The sequence below is a fragment of the Ahaetulla prasina genome, chromosome 1, assembly GCF_028640845.1.
Source record: "Ahaetulla prasina isolate Xishuangbanna chromosome 1, ASM2864084v1, whole genome shotgun sequence".
In the NCBI taxonomy this organism is placed as follows: Eukaryota; Metazoa; Chordata; class Lepidosauria; order Squamata; family Colubridae; genus Ahaetulla; species Ahaetulla prasina.
The window spans coordinates 351,134,277-351,158,209 of record NC_080539.1 but is presented as its reverse complement, the minus strand read 5'-3'; the positions used below and the strand labels follow the sequence as shown (position 1 = coordinate 351,158,209).

Here is a 23,933-nt window from a genome sequence, read left to right as displayed (position 1 = left end):
TGAAGTCCACAAGTCTTAAAGTTCCCAGGATTGGAGACCCCTGATTTAAATAAATGAATAATCCTCAGGGCAAGTAGAAACTTAGCGCATCAAGGTATAATTAAAAACCTCTCCCCCTGATCTATTCACTGGAAATGTATATTTTAAACAGAAAAAAACAGTCTCTCCTGGTCTGTGTGAAGAGCTGGACCTAATCTTCTCATCGTTCCCATCACCCATCTCTTTCCACTTATGACTATAACTTTGTTGCGTGTATCCTTACGATTTATACTGTAATTGATTGTTTCCTGATTAATTGTAGCCTATGATTATCATTAAGGATTGTATCATTAAGTGTTAAATTTGTACCCTATAACTATCATTAGTTAGGGGCCGGAATAGCTCAGGCTCAGGCTGTTAAGAAGCCTGTTATTAGAACACAGTAGCCTGCAATTACTGCAGGTTCAAGCCCGGCCCAAGGTTGACTCAGCCTTCCATCCTTTATAAGGTAGGTAAAATGAGGACCCAGATTGTTGGGGGGAGGCAATAAGTTGACTTTGTAAAAAAAAATATATACAAATAGAATGAGACTATTGCCTTATACACTGTAAGCCGCCCTGAGTCTTTGGAGAAGGGCGGGATATAAATGTAAACAAACAAAAAACAAAAAAAAATTAAGTGGTGTAAGTGTTGTACCTTGATGAAGATATCTTTTTTTTTATGTACACTGAGAGCATATGCACCAAGACAAATTCCTTGTGTGTCCAATCACACTTGGCCAATAAAAAAATTCTATTCTATTCTATTCTATTCTATTCTATTCTATTCTATTCTATTCTATTCTATTCTATTCTATTCTATTCTATTCTATTCGTCCTTGGGATTCTTTCATCTCTTAAACTGCACTTGAAGACCAGGTCCTTTGCAATAGAGGGGATTGGGTTTTGATGATTCTTGAGCAACTGGGTCAATTTTTTGAAGTTGTTTTCTTTATAATACAATTTCATAACTAATCCCCTCCTTTAATTTTCAGCTGATAGAAGGATTAAATGAACAATAGTGCCTCCATCTCCATAACTTTAGTTTAAATATGGATATAATAATAAATGAAACAGGAAAATAATTCTTGAAACAAGCCCTCTCATTACTTGATTTTTTTCTCTCCATATATCCACCATTTACACCATTTCCTTCTAGCACTGATGATGCTACCTAGTTGGGTAATGAAACGTCTGCAAGAAAACAACCAAGCTCAGAGAGAGCATCGCAATCAAATTTGCTACATCATTTCTGCCGTTGACAGACAGCCTTCTTAAAGCCATCATGAAAGAATTCCACACTTTGTCTCTTCCACCAGGTCTTTTATCTCTTCATTTGAGTGAAGCAGATGCCCGTAAAGATGGTTTTAAAAAATTGGGGAAAGGAAGAAGTTACAAGATGCCAGGTTTGGTGGATGGGTAATGCAGATACAACTTTGAAAATGCCTCTGAGTGACTTACGAAGTGTGAGGTTTAGTATGCCGCAGCACAAATTCCTTTTATACTTCCAAACTTTACTTAATCCTAGTTTCAAAGTTTTGAGTGTTGCAGTGTAGTGTTCTTTGTTGATAGTAGTTCGGGGGTAAAAAAAAAAAACACTGAATAAAACCATCTGCATCCCCCCAAAGTTGTAACCTTATGTTTTCCTTCCATAGTCTGGTTTTTTTTCCCCTAAAGGTGAAGCTTTCTGACGATATTTCATGGACTGACACTTTGTGTTGATTCCCCATTTTGTTGGCTATTATAATTCTGCTGTGAAGAAACAAACATTTAGGAGAATTCTGGAATATATCTGTATTCTAGTTTACGTGTACTGTAAAAAATAACTAAAAACTAGACGTTGTCAATTTCTTGCTCTTTTTCCCCAGGGAATATCTCCACAATATCTGAGCTGCAGAAATATCAAAGGCTGACCATAACTGTTTTATTGCACAGGGCCAATCAGGCAATGATAAGTGTACTGGTAGTGGAAAAAGTATAATAAGCCATTAAAAGTTAATATAACACTCAGTCAACAATTTCTAGACAGATGTGCCCAGGAAATCCAGAGATATCAATGTAGGGTTTGTATGTGTCTTAATCCTTTTTTTAAAAAAATCACAGTAATCAATTGTGTGAAAAATCATAGATTTTCTGTTTGTAACAAGTCGAAATCCATGTAAGTTATGGCGGGCTGAAAGGGAATAATTCTTTGACCTTGCCCACTGCAATCTTTTATATGTCTACCTGGAATTCAATTTTTGTTGCGGTAAATGGGGTTGGGCCAAGCACAGCAATAAGAGATCCATGATGATCATCTGCGCAGCCCAAATTCTGGCAATTCGTGGCAGTCAGAAAGAAAAGAGGCAAGTTATTTTTCTTCATTTTTCTCTTTTTTTGTGCCCACCCCTCACATAGCATTCCTATTGGGGGCAACCTATGGAAGATAATTAATAAAGTGAAGAAACTGCAAACATGTCAGGTATTTAGGTTCACACCATCCTACATTTCATGAATTCAGCAGATATTGCCAAGATTTTGATGGTTTCATCTTGAGATCTTACAAGAGTTGGTGCAACAGGGCCAAATTCTTACAAGCTTTCATGCAAAGTTTCAGATTTGTCAGATTTGCACTATTTCAATACAGTCAGTACATTTATATTATTGTAATTTTAACTTTGGGTGCACTGTTGATGGCAATTGAAAGGAGAAGGAAAGATACTTGCTCTTTGCAGGCACTGTATTGCTGCTTCCCATCTAGGTTTGCTGACATATATGTTGAGGAATGGAACAAAGGAGAAGAATACGATCCACAGTGATTCTTAATATTCCAGCATCTTAACCTTCCACTGCTGGCATACAGAAACAGAATTTTTGGAATTGCTCTGAGAAGAACTGGTCGACAGCAACCTCTAGCAAAGCTTGGCCACTGTGCCAGCATTTCTTCACCTCCATTAGCCAAATGTCTGGGAATTGCTATTAAGGCCCATCAGCTCTAACTCTAGGGAGAACAATGTTGCTCCATTATTATTATTATTGTTATTCATTAAACATGAAACTCAGTCAACTGAACATTCAAAAATGCATCACAAATACCATTGACTGGTTAATAGTTGATACAGGTTGCTGCCAGTGTCCTAGGTATCAACTAAGTACCTTCTTAAGATATACGATGTTCCAAGTAGCACAGTTTTTTGCAGTTCTGCTGGTGCAGGAAGCTGCAATTTGCTGATGTATCTTATAAAATTATTGGACATGGTACCAAATGCCCCGATGACAATGGGTTACATGTTTCATCTATAGCCATGTAGTTTCGATGTCCAGGTCGCAATATTTCATGACTTTTTCCAGTTCTTTTTCTTTGACTCTGGCATCTCCTGGTACCGCAATGTCAATAAATTGTACATTTCGGTTTTCTACAACTGTGATATCTGGTGTGTTGTGTTCCAAGTGATGATCCGTTTGTATTTGTATTTCTCATTTTCTATAACCTTTTCCACTTTATGTTCTCATGACTTTTTGGATACATTTTTATTATTATTTATCTTTATTTGTTAAACATGAAACTCAGTCAACTGAACATTCAAAAAGGCATCACAAATACCATTGACTGGTGCTGATGGTTGATACGGGTTGCTGCAAATGCTCTAGATATCAACCAAGTACATCATCATCATCATCATCATCATCATCATCATCATCATCATCATTATTATTATTATTATTATTATTATTATTATTATTATTATTAAACAAACAATGGAAACTAGGCTTGGCAATACTTAGGATTTGAAAGCAAGGAAGAATTCCAGAGCACCCTGGAGAGGAGAGAAGCCAATCCATATGCCAAATGGAATTTTTAATGGAATCCCATTTAGAGCTCAGAAAAGCAGCTGCAATCCCAGGTTTAAGAAGCTGAGAGTTGCAATCCAGAACTCTTGTGATTTTCTAATAAGAAAAAGTTACTTATTAGAAAGCCACAGCCACTGTTACTGTTCTTCAGACAAAGATGTTACACTTCAGCTGCCCTTCCTTTCGCTCCTGCCTCCTCTAATATACCCATTCTGAGGTGGGGCAATCAGAAAGGAACCCAAAATTCAAAGGAACCTATGCACGTACCAAAATATTCAGTGTATTTTTTCTGCTGTTGAATTAGCTTCTGGCTAAGCTTCAGAACATTTGATGGCCTGGATGCTGTTGTTCATTTAATTGCTTGTAACTCTTGGTGAACAATCTAGGCCAGTGGTCACCAAGCAGTGGTCCGTGGACTACTGGTGGTCCATGAGAAAATTTTGGTGGTCCACATAAAAATTATTTGCATTTTTTATATTGCACTAAATACTATTTTTCTTTTTAAAAAATTCAAATTAGTGGTCCATAGGATTTAAAATTATGAATTTAGTGGTCCCTGAGTCTGAAAGGTTGGTGACCCCTGATCTAGGCATCATTTTTCCAGATTCTCTGTCAATAACCACTTCTTTATAAACTCCCACCTGTGTCATTATTAATAGCTTCTAACTTTCTTTTTTCTGCTTTAGCTTTTTCCATATGTCAGAGTCTTTTCTAGGTATTTCTGCCTTTTCATTACAGGTCCAAAATATTGAAATTTGAGCTTTCTTATTAGTGTTTCTAGTTAGCATTCTGGTGTTGCTTCAATTAGTCTTCAACAATCTGTTCTTCTGCCAGTCTAAAAATTCTCAAAATTCTCTGTCCACTATTATAATTCCAGGGTATCAATTTTTCTTTGTTCAGCATCTCTGATGGTCCATCTCTCACAGCTGTACTGTATATTACAATTATGAAAACTATGACTTTGACTATATGCACTTGCATTCAAAACCAATTCATATTTCCTCTTCAAATAGTTTTAATTTAAAACAACAACAACAAAAGCAAGCGTCTTGCAAATTTACTGCGTCGTTAAAATTTGGGGACAGTTAAAAAATAATTAAATTATTTTCAATCTTGAACATTTCTCTGAAGATAACTGTTGCAAAATTCAGTCAATCCATTGTATTTAGTTGCATAAGCTACCAACAAAATGAATCTGCTTCCTCTTAGGCTTAAAGTGTAAGCTACAATTGGATTTCCCCCCCCCCCCAAAATGAGATAATGGATGTTTAATCTTTATTTAACGGAAATATAGTAGTCAAAATGTTTGCTTTTCAACCATTTGCTTTAAAGAACTCTCAATTTAAACATTTGTTCAAGATTACAATGATACTTCAATCATTTGAATTGTTCCTTCTCAAGGCTTTCTCTAGCTTTACCATATCTCTGTTTAGAGGGGCCAACAAATAAGTGCAAATTGCTCTAAGTATGGACGCACAGTCACAAATCCACCACAGAGAGCAATGAGAAAGAGAAAGAATGTGCATAGCAGCTTTTTCTAGTCCGTATCCCTGAAGGCGTCTATTCCGTATTCTGTATTTGTCTTTTGTGAGTTTCCATGGTTAGTCAATTAGTATCCGCTTCCCCAAGGGTTCACACACAGAGAAAACATTCCTCTTCTCCTTCTCAACTTCTAACCATTTAAAGCACAGATTTGCAGCATGCAAGTAAAATCTGTTGGTAGAAAAGGTAATTGGAACTTAAAGTGCCCAATATCTCTGGTAGAATATATGGACTTAAATACATTTCTGAATGCTTCTGTGCAAATGGAACCCATCAGTCAAGTAAATTGTTACTGTAATGTATATGATTCCCCATCTATGACAACTGCATCTTGGGTTTTTTGAAGAAGCACCAGAACAAGAGTCTACCAATGAAGCTATAGCCAGTAGCACAGAGTCATCTTGGTCCCCCTTTTCAACTGTAATAAACATTGGCTTGCAACACTTTGGCTTTGAAGACCATGATATGCCACAAGAAGAAGTCCAGTTGTATCATCTCCAGCTCCCATCCATTTATGGTATGTCGTTGGATTCTTTCCTCTGCCAAGTTCCCAGGAGCTGATCTTGGGAATGCAGATCCTTCTTCAAGCTTAGCCTCCTAGAAAACCGCTGGAGCAAACTGCGAAATATGGATGTCCGAAAAATGATGAAGACCCAGGGATCCACAATGGAATTGACAGAGAAAAAACGGAGGGCTGTAAGATCTGCTGCCTCATTCTCATCGGGGGCAAAGGCTCCAATGTAAGCTCGGATCTGTAAGAGGTAAGAGATGGAAAAACAATGTAAGAAACTTACAGTTGATGGGGATGATGCATAATGAAAACTTCTCCATAGGAATGCCTGGGGATCTTGTAGGGAACCACAGCAATGATCTCAGAGAAGAACAGAATGGAATCTTCCTTATTGACCAAGTGCAATTGGACACACAAGGAATTTGTCTCCGGTGCATAAGCTCTCAGTGTACATACAAGCAACAAATTGATAAATCATAAATCGTAAGATACAATCTTATGATTATAAATATTAGATGTTTAGAGTCTGTTAGCAAAATATAAATTAAGCCCAGGAAGATAAAAAGGTATTAGAAAGAAATTTAAAGTGACCCTGCCTTCATTCTTTTTGTTGTAAGATGGTGGGAAGGGAAACTTCATCAGGCTTTCGAGATTGTGATCTAATATATCTCCTATATATCAATAAAGTCCTGGTATTTCTTGTGGAATCCTAATTTCCTAATTTGGTTTACCTCAAAGAGTTGACATGTTTTCCCACCTATATTTATTTATTTATTTATTTATTATTTATTTATTATTTACATTTCTATACCGCCCTTCTCCAAAGACTCAGGGTGGTTTACAGCCAAGTTAAAAAGACATATACAAAAATTAAAACACAATATTTGAAATTTAAAAATCTGAAACCATAAGGCCGAATATTAAAATAACAAGTAATAAAACCACTCAATTAAAAATTACTCTTAGGCCAACCATGCTCGGTGAAACAAAAAAGTCTTGAGCTCGCGCTTAAAGGCCCAGAGGTCGGGAAGAAGGCATAGCCCCAGAGGCAGTTCGTTCCATAGGGTAGGTGCCCCCACAGAGAAGGTTTCTTCCTGGGGCCGCCAGCCAACATTGTTTAGCTGACGGCACCCCGAGGAGACCCTCCCTGTGGGAGCGCACAGGTCGATGGGAGGCTATTGGCGGCAGTAGGCGGTCCCATAAGTAACCTGGTCCTATGCCATGGAGCGCTTTAAAGGTGATCACCAACACCTTGAATTGCACACCGAAGACCACCGGCAACCAGTGCAGCTTGCGGAGGAGAGGTGTTATATGGAAGCTCCGAGACGCTCCCTCTATCCCCCGCGCAGCCGCATTCTGTACCAGTTGAAGTCTCCTGGTGCTCTTCAAGGGGAGTCCCATGTAGAGAGCATTGCAGTAATCCAGGCGGGAGGTAACGAGGGCCTGAGTGACCGTGCATAACGAATCCCGGTCCAGGAAGGGATGCAGTTGGCGGATCAGGCGAACCTGATAAAAAACTCCCCTGGCAACGGCCGTCAAGTGTTCTTCCAACGGCATCCAGGAGAACACCTAAGCTGCGAACCAACTCCCTGGGGGCCAGTGATATTTAGATATCCTTGAGACATATAGGAAGGAAGGCTATTAAATATTAAAATTATTATTAAAATATTAAAATTAATATTAATTTTTTAATTTTAATTTTAATATTAAAATATTAATATTTTATTTAAATAAATAAAATATTAATATTAAAATATTAAAATACTATTTTAATAATATTAATATTATTAAATTAATTAATATTAATTAATTTAATTTGATTTAATTAATATTAATTGCTATTAGTATTAAAATATTAAAATACTATTAAATGGGGGCCGGGATAGCTCAGGCAGTAGAGAAGCCTGTTATTAGAACACAGAGCCTGCAATTACTGCAGGTTCGAGCCCGGCCCAAGGTTGACTCAGCCTTCCATCCTTTATAAGGTAGGTAAAATGAGGACCCAGATTGTTGGGGGGGCAATAAGTTGACTTTGTAAAAAAATATACAAATAGAATGAGACTATTGCCTGATACATTGTAAGCCGCCCTGAGTCTTCGGAGAAGGGCGGGGTATAAATGTAAACAAAAAAAAATAATACATGGAATAAATCACTTCTGAAGTTTCATTTATTGCTACCCAGTAAAAACCTGGGCATTAGGAATCATGATGTGACACAGTTTTTGTATTGCTTGTCAGCTTGCTTAAATTGCCAAACTCTTGTACAGGCAGTCCTTGATTTACAACCACAGTTGAGCCCAAAATGTCCAATCCTAAGCCAGATAGTTGTTAAGAGAGTTTTGCCCCTTTTTATGACTTTTCTTGCCACGGTTGTTAAGTGAATCATTGCGGTTGTTAAGTTAGTAACATGGTTGTTAAGTGAATCCTTGCTGACTTTGTCAGAAGGTTGCGAAAGGTGATCACATGACCCAAGGACACTGCAACAGTTATAAATACATGCCAGTTGCCAAGCATCTGACTTTTAGATCACATAATCATGGAGATGCTACAATGGGCATAAGTGTAAAAAATGGCCATAAGTTACTTTTTCACTGCCTTTTTAACTTTCAGTGGTCACTAATCTGCAGTTCTCAATTACTCTGCTGATTTATCAAGGAGATTACCTTTAGCCCCTCATGCAAACTGTTTCCAGGGACTGTCAGTCTACTGCAATATCTCTCCAACTTGGCAACTTCAGGATGTGTGGATTTGAACTCCCACACATCTTAATTTTGCCAAGTTTGAGAACGCAGGGTCTGGTGCAATAAAACCAGCACAGAGGGTTGCATTGAACATTCAGGAAAGCAATGCTGTTTGTTACACACAAAGGCTGATCGGAGAAAATCTGTTACCTTTGTTCAGATAGAACTGAATTCTTGACTAGAGGCACTTTCCTAAGAGGCCATGAGAACAAGACAGTGCGTTTTACTGTACAGGTTAATACATTTCTTTTTGCACCTAGCACCTTGCTTTTATAAGTACTACATCACTTAAAATATATCAAGATTATCATTTTATTTACAAGCACATTTATGTAGGCAGGAGATATTCATTCAACATTTAGAAGTTTATATAATTGATTGCTTTTCCTGGCATCTACCTTGCTGCTTAAGAGCAGAGAAGGCATTTTCTAGAGCAGGGGTATCCAGACTTGGCAACTTGAAGACTTGTGGACTCCAACTGCCAGAATTCTGGGAATTGAAGTCTACAAGTCTTCAAGTTGCCAACTTTGGACACCCCTGGTCTAGAGGGTTGGAGCGGGAGGCATTCCAATAGCCTTAAAAGTACAAGTGAATAAAGAACTTTTATTGTATTTGTTGTCAGTATGGTTTGGATTTCTGAGAGTTGTAATTCAAATAGTTCTGGAAGACTCAGAGCCGAGAAAGGGTTGGAAAGCCGGAGGCTGTTCTGCAGTTATAACTCAACTGTCAAGTCTCTGTGTCTTAAAAGCTCCCCCTTGTGGGAAAACAAAGGAAAAAGATGATTATATTAGCATTCCACTTGTAGAAGAGACCTTCTAGATCAGTGTCTTAACCTTTTGGTGCCACGAACTCCCTTGAAAGTCTGATGAGACCACTTTTTAGTGGTCACTGTCAGAAAATTTCTCCTTATTCAGGTTAAATCTCTCCTTGTTCAGTTTCCATCCATTATTGATCATCAATTGTGTTGTAAATGTTGTACCTTGATGAACGTATCTTTTCTTTTATGTACACTGAGAGCATATGCACCAAGACAAATTCCTTGTGTGTCCAATCACACTTGGCCAATAAAATTCTATTCTATTCTATTCTATTCCTTGTCTGGCCTACAGGTGCTTTGGAAAATAGCTTGACCCCCTTCCTCTCTGTGGCAGCCCCTCAAATATTGGAACACTGCTATCATGTCTCCCCTGGTCCTTCTCTTCACTAGACTAGCCTTGCCCAGTTCCTGTAACCATCCTTCATATGTTTTAGTCTCCAGTCCTCTATTCATCCTGGTTGCTGTTCTCTGCACTTCTTCTAGAGTCTCAACATCTTTTTTTATAGTGTGGTGACCAAAACTGGATGCAGTACTCTGGGTATGGTCTTACTAAGGCTTTATAGAGTGGTATTAGTACCTCACTTGATCTTAATTATATCCCTCTGTTAATGCAATTTAGGATTGCATTGGCTTTTTTGGCTGCTGCTGCACACTGCTGGCTCATATATAGCTGGTTATCCACTAAGACTCCAAGATCCCTCTTACAGTTACTGCTATTAAGCCTGGTTTCACCCAGTCTATATGTGTACTTTTAGTTCTTCTTGTCTAAGAGTAGGACTTTACTTTTCTCTACACTGAATTTCATTTTGTTAAATAGGGCCAGGTGTTCAAGTCAGGCCAGATCTTCTAGGGTCTTAGCTATTCCTGCCAGCTTAGTATCATCTACAAATTTGGTAAGTTCCCCTTCTATTCCCTCATCTAAGTCGTTTGTGAAGATATTGATGAGTACTGGGCCTAAGACGGAACCTTGTGGTACCCCACTGCTTACTTCGCTCCATGTAGACTTAGACCCATTAAGGACTACATGTTGAGTAAGGTTTGTCAGCCAGTTGCAAATCCATCTGGTGGTGATGCTATCTATCCCACTTTTTTCTAGCTTACCAAGAAGTAGGTTGTGGTCTACTTTGTCAAAGGCCTTGCTGAAGTCTAAGTATATTATGTCCACAGTCTACTAATTTAGTCACTATGTTGAAGAATGAGATAAGATTGGTTTGGTATGATCTGTTTTTAACAAACCTGTGCTGATTGCTAGTTATTACTTTACTTGTTTTTAGATTTGGCAGATCTGTTTTTTTATTATCTTTTACCATACCAGAGGTGTTAGGCTTCCCTCCATGCATGGAAGGGAACTGCCCTGGTAGGCAGCTTCTCCACCCCACTGAAGGAGTTGAGCTTCAGCAGGCAACTCTTTCAGCCAGTCTCCAGAGATAAGAAGGAGTCCTCTCAGCAAGTGGCAGCTGTTTGCAATCTTCCTGCCGGCTTCCCCATTGACCTTCTGGGGAAGCCAGCAGAGAAAAATGCAAATAGCAATCAAGTGATTGTGGGACATTTGGCAACAGGTTGTAAGTGAGAACAGGTTGCCAAGCACCCCAAACTGTGATCACCAGACTGCAGGGGATGGGGTAGACAGGCACGGTGTGACATTTTGAAATTTTATGACTTTTCAAACATCATAACTGAGTTGGCAATCCTAAGATCTGAAGGGCATATATTTAGGGATGGCTACTTCACTGCATTACTTCCTGCATCACTGATGCTCTCATCTTTCTGGAAACGCAGGTGTTCTACAGTAAGTTGAGCTTGTCAGCCAATCAAGAACCACAACTCATTCCAACAGTCCAATCACTTGCCATTCCTGAACATGACTCCCTTGGAGAAAATCTCCTGCTTGCATCATCAACTCTACTGACTACATGCTTTTATTGTCACCTTAAAAGGGCAAGGAATGTCCCCTAGGAGTGTGATTCTCAGCAGGTTTTCATCCCACTGACAAAAACAACAATGTAAATTTTTACCCTGTTAAAACTTCCCAAAATTGCTTTTGATTTACAGATAGCCTAAAGAAAATTACTGCCTTGCTTTCCATAAATTTGCTGCTATACGAAGAAAGCAGATAAAAAGATAGCACACACATATCCTCTGGTCTGCAGATATGTTTCTTTTTGTAGTCCTCATACTCTACAATAATTTCTATTTTTAGCACGTGAAATATTATTAAAAGTAGGTGCACTTCCCTGTGGAATGCAAGGAAAGTTGAAACCGATTGTGATGTCCAGGATGAGAATGTGACAGAATCCAGATGGGGGTTCTAGATGAGAGTTGGCATGTTCCCCAAAGCAAAACCTCCCAGCATGTAGAAAACCAGTGTGATCTTTCTCTAATGATAGTTTTCTATATGCATGGAGGTGTTGCTTGTATGCAATCTCTTTAGACATTCTCAGCAATTATATGCTGAGCCATTGTATGTGCACTTTCTTCTGCATATTTCACTTTCATGTACAATACTTTTAAGTTCCTGAATTCTACTGCCACACTGGGCCAGAATCTATAATATGTTGATTTAGTGGTGTGTGCGTGTGTATGGAATTGCAGAATCCACAGAAGAAACATTTAGCCTTCTTGACAGCAAACAAAATGACCCATACAAAAGAAAAAAAATCAATCTATATAAATGTAGTCTGCAAGATTTTGTACTTTGGGGCTTTGATGAGTCATTCAAAAAAGAAATCCATCAAGTGCACCAAACTGCAGGATGATGGAACGGCAGGTGTGAACTTACCTGCCTAATGAATTTTTTTGCCCTCCCAAGTGAAATCTAAGGTAGACACAATGGTTAAGAGCTTCCTTTGGACTGGTTTTAGCAGATAGTTTAATATGGTTTTACTGTGTCGAACGACGTACAATGGTGGCCAGAACTGATGATGATGGATATTGCCATCCTCAACCCCCATTTCTCTCTTTTTTCTCCTGTTTTTTTTAAATGCAGGCCTCCTTTTCCATAACTTTGGACACTGAAGTCTAAGCAAAGAGCAGCTCATCCAAAATGATCAGAAGTGGGATCAGAAAAGGGTTGCGTGTGATGAGTCGGGTCCCCATGCTCAGGTGAACATAGGAATATTCAAATCTGCCCAAGTATGGAGGTTTGCCTTTGGCAGTTGCTACCATCTACAATGGTGACAAAGGAAAAGGCCTCACCCATGGTACTCCTTGCAGATGGAACATCTCCCAAGAAGGATGATCTCACACCTACTTTTGGCACTGGGTAAATAAACCAATTATTATCCCAAGCTGTTAAATTACCTTCTTGCATCCATTTGTTTTAGTTGATGCTTTTATTCCAGAGCACCCAAAGACATCCTCAGGCTTCCTTAGCAGCAGGTGAAGAATGAGATGAAGTTGCATCCACAGGAAACAGGTAATGGCTTATGCCAGGGCAAGAAGGCTGCAAGGAATTTCCAATCTCTTAAGAAGAGATTGGACAACCATTTGTCCGAAATGGTATAGGGTTTCCTGCCTGAGCAGGGGGTTGGACTAGAAGAAGGTCCATTCTATTCTATTCTATTCTATTCTATTCTATTCTGTTCTGTTCTATTCTATTCTATTCTATTCTATTCTACTCCTTTCCGTTCCGTTCCGTTCCGTTCCACTCCATTCCATTCCACGCCACGCCACGCCACTCCACTCCACTCCACTCCACTCCACTCCACTCCACTCCACTCCACTCCACTCCACTCCACTCCACTCTACTCTACTCTATTCTATTCTTTGCTTATAGTCACCACCTTTCTTTTCATGCTTTTAGCCCAAAAGCCTTGTGAGCCCAAATTCCTTTTACACTTTAGCATTTCTTTCATTCTGTGGGCATTAATCACTTGGGGCTACCTCTCCACAGTGATTAGGCCCATCTTCCATTTCCTATGCAGATCTATTTTAGGTCTTAGTTCAGCTGAAACGTTCCTATGGATCTTCAACTGCTTCTTAAATGGCCCCACTCCAATATTTCTCTCCAACTTCAGAGAATTCTGCTTGTTTTGACCTCAGATCTGAACTATTATTCTGACAGTTTCATGTGGCATTTGGGATTCTGAATTTTATCACGGAGAATTGCAGTTGGAAAAGTCTTTTTGGGTCTTCCATTTTGCTTAAGGGGGTTTCTCTGGCAAGGATAGGTCTGCACTTAGTGCTGGCTGAGAACAAACTATTTCTCCTAAGTCACTACCTTTTCTAACTGGTTGGCTTCTCTGCTTCTACAAGAGGGCTGAGATTCTGATACATCATTAAAGAAGATCAGGACTTGAGGCCAAGACCTGCCCTTTGCAAGGGTGGATCGATCTTCCTGAGTAGCACCGGAAAAATCTTATTCAGGGGGAGTCCGCGGACCTCATGGGCATTACGGAGACCTGGTTGGGCCCAGAGGGGGGGGGTTCCCCTTGTGGAGTTGTGCCCTCCGGGTTTCCGAGCATTTCATCAACCGAGAGCCCAAGGTGGGGGGGGGGTAGCGGTTGTTATTAGGGAAAGTCTAGAGCCGAGGGAGGCCACTGTACCTCAGATTGCCGGTTGTGAATCCCTCTTTGTGAAGTGGGGCCATAGGAATCAGTTGGGTTTGTTGATCACGTACCTGGCTCCTTGCTGCGTGACTACAGCCCTACCCGAGTTGTTGGAGGTGCTTGCCGGGGTGGCGGTTGAGACCCCCAGACTTATAGTCATGGGGGACTTTAACCTGCCATCGACCGGCTTGTCATCGACAACGGCTCGGGAGTTCCAGGCTTCCATGACGGCCTTGGACCTGATTCAAGTAATTGATGGCCCTACGCACACTGGGGGAGGCACACTGGATCTAATTTATATCTCTGGACAGTGCTAAATGATCTGGAATTAGATGATTTAGAAACAGAACCGGTGTCATGGTCAGATCATTTTCTCCTTCGCCTGGACTTTCGGACTGCCACCCACCACCGCAGGGAGACGGAACCAATACGTTGGTTCCGTCCCAGGTGCCTAATGGACCTGGAGAGGTTCCTGATGGAGCTTGGGCCGTTTCCTGAGGACCTGGCCCACGGCACGGCTGAAGAACTAGTTGTGGCCTGGGAACGGGCCGCAGCTGGAGCTTTGGACCGTGTCGTACCCTTGCGGCCTCTGACCCGGCGTAGATCTCGGCCGGCCCCCTGGTTCTCCGAGGGGCTGAGGGAGATGAAACGCCAGAGAAGACGCCTAGAGAGTGTTTGGAGGTCCAGCCATTCCGAAGCTGACCGAACACTAGTTAGGTCTTATTCTAAGACCTACCTAGTGGCAATGAGGGAGGCGAAGCGTTCCTATGCTTCCACCCTCATTGCGTCGGCAGATAACTGCCCGGCCGCCCTGTTTTGGGTGACCCGCTCTCTCCTTCATCAGGAGGTGCGGGATGACCCATTGCAGGGATGTGCCGAGGAGTTTAGTGGTTATCTATACGATAAAATCATTCAGCTCCGGGATGACTTGGACCGAAATTGGAATGATCTGGGTGAGAGGGCGGAGTCGCGTCTTGTTGAGATTGTTAGGGATGAGTTTGACCCTGTGGCTCCCGAGGACGTGGACAGGTTGTTGGGGAGGCTGCACGCCACTACATGTTTACTGGACCCGTGCCCTTCCTGGTTGGTGCTGGCCTCACAGGAAGTGACACGAGGCTGGCTCCAGGGGATTATCAACGCTTCTTTGTTGGAGGGGGTTTTCCCTGCCGCCTTGAAGGAGGAGGTGGTGAGACCCCTCCTCAAGAAGTCTTCCCTAGACCCAGCTATTTTAGGTAATTACCATCCGGTCTCCAACCTTTGCTTTATTGCGAAGGTTGTAGAGAGTGCTGTGGCACGGCAGCTACCCCAATACCTGGATGAAGCTGTCTATCTAGACCCGTTCCAGTCCGGCTTCCGACCTGGATATAGCACGGAGACAGCTTTGGTCGCGTTGGTGGATGATCTCTGGAGGGCCAGAGACAGGGGTTATTCCTCTGCTCTGGTCCTGTTAGATCTCTCAGCGGCTTTTGATACCATCGACCATGGTATCCTGCTGCGCCAGTTGGGGGGGTTGGGAGTGGGAGGCACCGTTTATCGGTGGTTCTCCTCTCGCAGACGGTGTTGACAGGGGGGCAGAGGTCGACCGCGAGGCACCTTACTTGTGGGGTGCCGAAGGGGTCGATTCTCTCGCCCCTCCTGTTCAACATCTATATGAAGCCGTTGGGTGAGATCATCAGTGGCTTTGGGGTGAGATATCAGCTGTACGCTGATGACACTCAGCTGTACTTTTCCACCCCGGGCCACCCCAACGAAGCTGTCAAAGTGCTGTCCCTGTGTTTGGAAGCCGTACGGGTCTGGATGGGGAGGAACAGGCTCAAGCTCAATCCCTCCAAGATGGAGTGGCTGTGGATGCTGGCACCCCAATACAGTCAGCTGCAGCCACAGCTGACTGTCGGGGGCGAGTTATTGGCCCCAAGGGAAAGGGTGCGCAACTTGGGTGTTCTCCTGGATGCACGGCTGTTGTTTGAAGATCATTTGACGGCCCTCTCCAGGAGAGCCTTTCACCAGGTTCGCCTGGTTCGCTAGTTGCGCCCCTTCCTCGATCGGGATGCCTTATGCACAGTCACTCATGCTCTCATTACCTCTCGCCTGGATTATTGCAATGCTCTCTACATGGGGCTCCCCTTGAGATGCACTCGGAGGCTTCAGTTGTTCCAGAATGCAGCTGCGCGGGTGATAGAGGGAGTCACACGTAGCTCCCATGTAACACCGCTCCTGCGCAGTCTGCACTGGCTACCTGTGGCCTTTCGGTTGCATTTCAAGGTTTTGGTCACTACCTTCAAAGCGCTCCATGGCTTAGGGCCCGGGTACTTACGGGACCGCCTGCTGCTACCTCTTGCCTCCCACCGACCCATACGCTCACACAGAGAGGGTCTTCTCAGGATGCCGTCTGCCAAACAATGTCGGCTGGCGGCTCCCAGGGGAAGATCCTTCTCTGTGGGGGCTCCTACTCTCTGGAATGAACTTCCCCCTGGTTTACGCCAAATACCTGACCTTCGGACCTTTCGCCGCGAATTGAAAACACATTTGTTTATTCGCGCGGGGCTGGTTTAAGTTTTTCTTAAACTGCTTAAATTTTTTAAATTCTAAATTCTATTTATGTTTTAAATTGAGGTTTTTAGATTTTAAATATTTTAATTTTTCAGCCAATTGTATAATAAGTTTCTTAATTTAGTTTTTAATTGTACATTGTTTATGATTTATCCTGGCTGTACACTGCCCTGAGTCCTTTGGGAGAAGGGCGGTCTAGAAATCCAATAAATAATAATAATAATAAAAAAAGGAGTGCCTCCCTAAGGTCATTAAAAAGTCACAGATGAATATTGAATTGGCTTTATCTTGTACCTGAAGAGGAGCATACAATATTTTGTATTGGTTTGAGCGATATATTTAACTTTTGAAAGGCATGTCATTGGCCAAATTTACAAAAGGAGAAACAACCAGCACAGAATTTAAACAGAATTTGATTCGTTTAGAATGTCATTAAAATTCAGTTAACCAAATCTTGTTCCTGTTTTGATTATTTTATATTTTATAATTTCCCCTCCTATCACATTAAAAGTTACAATTCTTAATATGACAAAGATACAATTTACTGTGATTCTTGGAGTGGTCTGGGTACCACACATGCAGATTTGGCCTGTTGTGGTGAGGGTAGTTGCATGCAATAGCAATAGCACTTAGACTTATATACCGCTTCATAGTGCTTTACAGCCCTCTCTGAGCAGTTTACAGATTCAGCATATTGTCCTCAACAATCTGGGTCCTTCTTTTACCAATCTTGGAAGGATGGAAGGCTGAGTCAACTATGAGCCATTGAGAATCAAACTGCTGGAGTGAGCAGTGAGTTAGGCTGCAATTCCAAGGTCTCAAATGATGCACCCCAAAATGGGAGAAGAAATGACAGTGGGGTGACATGATTGCTGTCTCAATGGCTGCTAATGTTGCCTTCCTGTGGCTTGAAAAAACCATTGGCTTCAGATGAATGTTGTCAAGCCTGGCTGATTGCTACAAAGAAATTCTAGACTTCACAGGTAACGTTTGGCAGATATACTAAAGATCATTAGTTTAGTCACTGGCCTTTGCAGGAATAATTTCCATAGCTGGAAAAGATCTCTTTTCCTGAAATGTTGTGACTGCCAATCAAAGCAAAGACAAGGAAAACACTGGCTGACATGCTATTCTAAACTATGACTTGTTTAACTATGGTTTATTGAATAAGCTACAATTGATTGCTACAACACACTAAGCAATGACCAACCCTTATACTTTGAAATGATTGGTTTGGCATTTAGACTGAGATGGGCAGCCATAGAAATTGAATGAATAACTAAATAAATAAAAACATTCTGAATTAGCATGCTGAATGGTCCCCTTCACAATAAATCAATTTCCTTATCTTGAGTGGGTGGATAGGACACCAACTGTGCCGAAATTGCTTGGATGGTGGCTGTGATATGGTTAAGTACCTAGATGTATTATCACCCGACTTCTTGCCTTGTCATTTTATTTTTTCTGCACTTCCCCCTTCCCACTAAAATCAGTAGATTTTCCAGTGATTTTTTTTTTGTAGGTTCATAATGGAAAAGCCAATGGACTTTTGCTTTTTTGTCCAAGATATAACTGATTTATTGAATCACTGCAAGGAAATTCAGTAAGGGGATTGTATGAAATAAATAAAATCTCGGAAGAAAGACTCAGCCAGAAAATTTCATGGAATCTGCCTGTTAGGAAACACTGTGCCTCTAAAGGTTAGCTGGCCTCACAGTTTTGTTAATGTGTTCTCACCATCCTTGAAACAAGAGGCAAATAAATAGCCAGAAAACAATTTCCCAAACACTGTTTTTATGCATTACAGGAAAAAGGCTTGTTGTGTTCCTACTCTCCCCACCGGCCTTGTATCCAAGATGCTGGCTTGTTCCAATATTTGAGGGGTTGCCACAAAGAAGAGGGAGTCAAGCTATTCTCCAAAGCACCTGAAGGCTGGATAAAAAAGCAATGGATGGAAGCTAATCAAGGAGAGAAGCAACCTATACCTAGGGAGAAATTTCCTGACAAAACAATTGATTAGTGAAAATAGCTTGCCTTCAGAAATTTTGGATACTCCAAGACTGGAGATTTTTAAAAAGAGATTGGACAACCACTTGTCTGAAATGGTAAAGGTTTTCCTACTCAGGTTTTCCTACCTGAGTCAAGTTTGACTCAGCCTTCCATCCTTCCGAGGTCGGTAAAATGAGGACCCAGATTGTTGGGGGCAATAGGCTGACTCAGTAAACCACTTAGAGAGGGCTGTAAAACACTATGAAATGGTATATGTCTAAGTGCTATTGTTATTGCTACTTCAGCACAGGGTTGGACTAGAAGACCTCCAAGATCCCTTCCAACTCTGTTATTCTGGCTATGGTCAGGAAAGTGACTGGTCCACAGATTGACAGTGCAGGTCCTCTTCAGGTGTGTCCTTCATTCACCTGCACTGCAAGCTCCACTTCCTGGGTTACCCCATGATGCTACTGCAGCCCTTTCTGCCCCTCCCTCTGGTGGGGCATTTTATTTTTGTGCTTTCGAGTCAGTATTGACTCCTGGCAACTGTCTGGACAAGTAATCTGATAATAACTATCCTGCCTCAGATTTTTTTAAAAATGGTTATTCTTTAGGCATGATTGCTTTTGGCATGCAAAGCATTTCTAAACTGTTTTTGCGCATGTATAAGTAGCCAAAACAAGTCTTTAAATACACCATCACTCATAAGTCTTACTCAACAGACTAATTCCAGGAATTAATCAATTCATAACTGTTGACTTTTTTAGAGACACAGCAGGCTGTATGCAGATGAACAATTCTATCATTACTGGTGCTTTAAAAATGCAGTTTAGATATTTGGCAACTTAAACCACACTAAATCTTAGAGGATTCAGTATGAGTTAAGATACATGCACCCATCACGAATAGGTCTAGGATGTGAGCAGCCCTTCAGACTTGCTAAGAAAACACTTAAAAGTGATTTAAATCAGTTTTCTTCATCATTCCTAATAATTCTCTGCTCCTGGAGAATAGAAATCTTCACTTCTTCAGAATGCGAAACCTTCCTAGAAGTGAAAATAACTTCTCCGGAATCCTGCTCAGGAGTTAGAATTTGTGCAGATTTGCAATTTGTGCAGGTTAAAAACCTGAATCCCAAATTTAATGTTTCATTTTGAATATAAATTATATATTAGATTTTAGTGATTATTTTTTATTGTTGCTCATCACAGCTAGTGACTCTGGGTGGCATTCATCATTAAAACATAAAACAATTAAAGCAATGCAGGATAATTCTATATGATGATTGATATATGTTATGTATTTAATAACATTCAGAAAAAGTTTCCGATCAAGTCATAACATTGGAATATAAATGCAGTTTACAAGTTCAAATCTACATTGTAACATTACTCCACTTTATTGGATTGTAATATAAATGTCTAGATTACGCATATAATTTTTAAAATCACCATAAAATCTAGACGCATCTGGAATTAGAAATGGGCTACAAGTATATCAAGATGAATGAAGAAAATGAAAACAACCATGGACGTTTCTCCAATAACTTCTCCCTGTGGTTACGGTAAATCTATGGATGAAACAAAAGCCAAACTCTTATAAAAAGAAAGGAAGTGGGGCTTTTTTTCCTTTTACAAGGCAGATGGAACAGAGTGGTCTACTTTCTATCACCTCCATATTAAAGAGAAAAAAAACAGTTAATCTCATTCAAAATTCTACCTCTGAAAAAAGGTAGCTAACTTCTTCTTGGGTCCTTTCTTAAAATGACTCCATCCTATTACGATTGCTCTGCTATTCACCATTCTGTGTAACATGGACTTTCTTTTTTAAAATATATATATATAATTCTGATTATTGCATTTCAGTGAGACTTCAGAGGAAGGAAAAGAAAGTGTACAAATGATTCAGACAAGATTAGAGCTAAATAATTCACTGAAAAACGTGGCTGCGCAGGGAAAACATATTGCTTTAATAATATGTTTATTATTATGTAATAATAATAATAATAATAATAATAATAATAATAATAATAATAATAATAATAATAATAATAATAATAATAATAATAATAATAATAATAATAATAATAATAATAATATGTTTAACAGTAATATCAGGTAGCTAGGCTGTCCCAAGCAGTTGATTTTGTGTTTTGGTGAAAACGTTGCATTTTTACTTCTGGAGAAGTACAATTGTTGCGTGTGGGATACTCTGCCTCCAGTGGTCAAAAATAATTCGACCAACTTTGCGGACAATACATCCCGACACGAAGGCAGATTTTGTCCGTCTAAGCCAGGGGAAACAAAATCTTGCACCTCAACCCAGCCAGATGTCCAGAAGCAGCCCAACCCCCCCCAACCCCCAACCCCCATCCCCACAAAAGGGTAAGGGGCGTCACTGCCTCCTTCCCCTCCCCCGCAGATGCAGGTTCATCTACTGCACTATTGGCACAGAGAATGCTAACAGATTTCCAAGATTTCAGCCAAGCTGTCCCAGCCGCGCCAGATCCAACAAGAAAGTCAGAAAGCAAAGCGGGCGCTCGCTTTTTCACCCCCACCCTCTGAGCTCTTTCCTCTTCCCTCGATTTTTTTCTCCCCCCCGGGAACTTAAACTGCATCCCCGGCTGGTAGTGGTGGAAGGCATCGACGGCACCCAACAGGCATTCGGTGGGCGCATTATTCGCTGCGCACACAGGGCGCCGAAGCCGAACCGGGAACCGTTCTCCTTCTCGTCCGTCCTCTCCCATTAGTTCTCCCCCCTCCCCCCCAGCCCCTTCCTCCAAAGATCTACTTACGATCAGCGGCAGGGAGCAGATGGTGAAAAGGGCCGTCATGAGCGCCAGCAGGACCAACTGGCCCAGCTCCTCCGTGCGCCCGGAGGAAGGAAGCCTGGAAGGCGCGGTTGCGCCCCGCAGGTCGATCAGGTGGGTCCTGCGCGGCGGCTGGCGACGCGCCATCCGGTAGAGGCTCCTCATGCTGCCCAGATTGCACAGGGCGACGGCCAGCACCAGCAAGCCCAGCAAGGTAGCGTAGAGCACCGAATAGAGCCGTCCGCCGCCGGCCATGCGAATGAAGCACCACGTGCCCGGACAGTACTGGACGTTGCTGCCGAAGCCCAGGAGCGGCAGGGCGCAGAAGAGAGCGCAGAGGACGGCCGCCGCGCCGGTGAGCCACCCGCCCCAACGCCGGCTGGTGTAGCGTTCGTAGAAGTAAGGCTGGCCGAGCGAGAGCCAGCACTCCAGAGCCATGGCCAGCAGCAGCACGGTGGACGCCAAGCCGAAGAAAGCCATGAGGAAAGCGAAGAGCTGGCACAGGGTGCCGGGGGAGCGGATCGGTTCCTCTCCGGGCTGGCTGACTTGAACTTCGCTGTTAGCGGCGGGCGGCCACAGGTCGATGAGGCTGCGGTTGTGAGCATAGGCGGCCAGCACGATCGGGCTCAGCGAACACTTGCCCAGCAGGTCGGTGGCGGCCAGGGTGCTCACTAGAAGGTAGAAGGCGGACGCCCGCGGGCGCCCCTGCCCGTGCTGCAACTTCGCCTTCAGATGGTGCTGCCACAGCAGCCCCAACGCCAACACGTTACCCAGCAGCCCCGCCGCGAAGAGTAAGGAGCCGGGCAGCACCGACTGACCTGCTTCGAGCCTCAGGGTCCGGTTGCACCGGTAGTTGCCTGGGGCCATGGAGAGGGTCCGGCTGGGCTGAGCGCAAGGACCGACGGTGCGCGTAGGGAGCCGGCGGGCGCGGTGGGGTGGAGTGGGGACCACGGATAGAGCCCCACTTATGAAGGGAAGGTAACGGAGGGGGAAGATGAACCAGGAGATGCTCGACGCCGCCAGACGGGGCGAGAGTGGGGAGGAAGAAGGGCAGGGAGGTGGGGCAAGACAGGCGTTGGCTAACAGAAAAAGGCCAGTCTATAATGCGGCGGGGTGGGGAGCTGTTTGTTCCCACGGAGACCGGTGAAAAAGAGTCCTGCCCTTCTTGAGGAAGAGGAGGGGTGGCAAGCGAGGGAGAGGAAAAAGACTGGGAAGCCGAGAGCAGGCGAAAGTTGTCTGGTAGATAATCTTCAAACCAGAAACCTTGACTTCTCTTATTCTCAAGTGGATAGAAGCGATGCTAAGAGTTTTGCCAACATCTGAAAACGAGTGAGGTTTTTAGCTAGGCTTCAGCCCCGAACAGTGAATTAGGCAGAGGTCCATGTCATCTCAACCTCAGTGGAGACCAGAGTGGTGAGTTGGTTGGCTTCCCAAGGCAGATGAAAACAGTGCCACCAGAGCGGTGGTGTGGGTTGGAAAGGGATTGGTGTTCCTCCAGCTCTGTTCTCATCACTCTTCTATGGCTCTGGCCCATCTTGTCAAACAGCACTGATGGACAGCAAAGGACAGATAGAACAAGGTGTTCTTGCCCTGCCCAATAGAGCTATTTCGGTGCTGAGACCTGTTCAACCAGAGGAGAAGATGAGCAGGTCAATTAGTTTTCAACACACTTCTGACAGTCATCTGAGAATACAGATCTCCTCCATACATATACCTGAAACTTTTAATGACATAGAGCTGATAGTGATTAGGAAGTATGTAACTGGATACATAACTAAGTTTGAGCAACTAGATGCTTCCAGGAAAGCCACAAACACAGCAGGACCCTGATTATCCACTAAGTCTGCATTACTATTAATCTTCTCATCATTCCTATCACCCACCCATCTCCTCCCACTTATGACTGTATGACTGTAACTTATTGCTGTATCCTTAAGATTTAGATTGTTTCCTAGTATGATTTGATTGCTTATTTGTACCCTATAACTACTATTAAGTGTTGTACCTTATGATTCTTAATGAATGTATCTTTTCTTTTTATGTACACTGAGAGCATATGCACCAAAGACAAATTCCTCCTGTGTCCAATCACACTTGGCCAATAAAAAATTCAATTCAATTCAATTCAATTCAATTCAATTCAATTCTATTCTATTCTATTCTATTCTATTCTATTCTATTCTATTCTATTCTTGATGAATGTATCTTTTCTTTTTATGTACACTGAGAGCATATGCACCAAAGACAAATTCCTTGTGTGTCCAATCACACTTGGCCAATAAAGAATTCTATTCTATTCTATTATCCACTTTGACCAATGTGAGAAGGAGGATATATTTCCACCTCTTCTTTTGAAGAAAGACCCATAGCATGTAAGATGTTGGAAGGAATGCTAGTTTCTCCCATGATTTCTGGAGAGGCTCTTGCTGGAATATAAGAGTGTCCTCTTTCTTTGGTGACAGGCAAGACAATAATATTTATTTTCAACATTGTCAACTGCTTTTGTTTCTACAGTGCATCTAGAAGCTTAGATGAGAAACCAAAATTAAGGATTTAAGTACTGGAGCCATTTCAATTCT

General features: G+C 42.2%; 1 protein-coding gene across 1 annotated transcript; it reads right to left on the bottom strand.

The window, feature by feature from the left end:
• Positions 1-504: 504 nt before the first annotated feature.
• On the bottom strand, positions 505-23,371 carry PTGDR (prostaglandin D2 receptor). The gene is made up of 2 exons (XM_058163066.1): positions 21,340-23,371; positions 505-6,142 (listed from the first exon to the last, which is right to left on the bottom strand). Exons 1-2 carry the CDS (start codon positions 22,219-22,221, stop codon positions 5,903-5,905), a joined length of 1,122 nt encoding a protein of 373 aa, XP_058019049.1. The 5' UTR covers positions 22,222-23,371; the 3' UTR covers positions 505-5,902.
• Between the last annotated feature and the right edge of the window lie 562 nt (positions 23,372-23,933).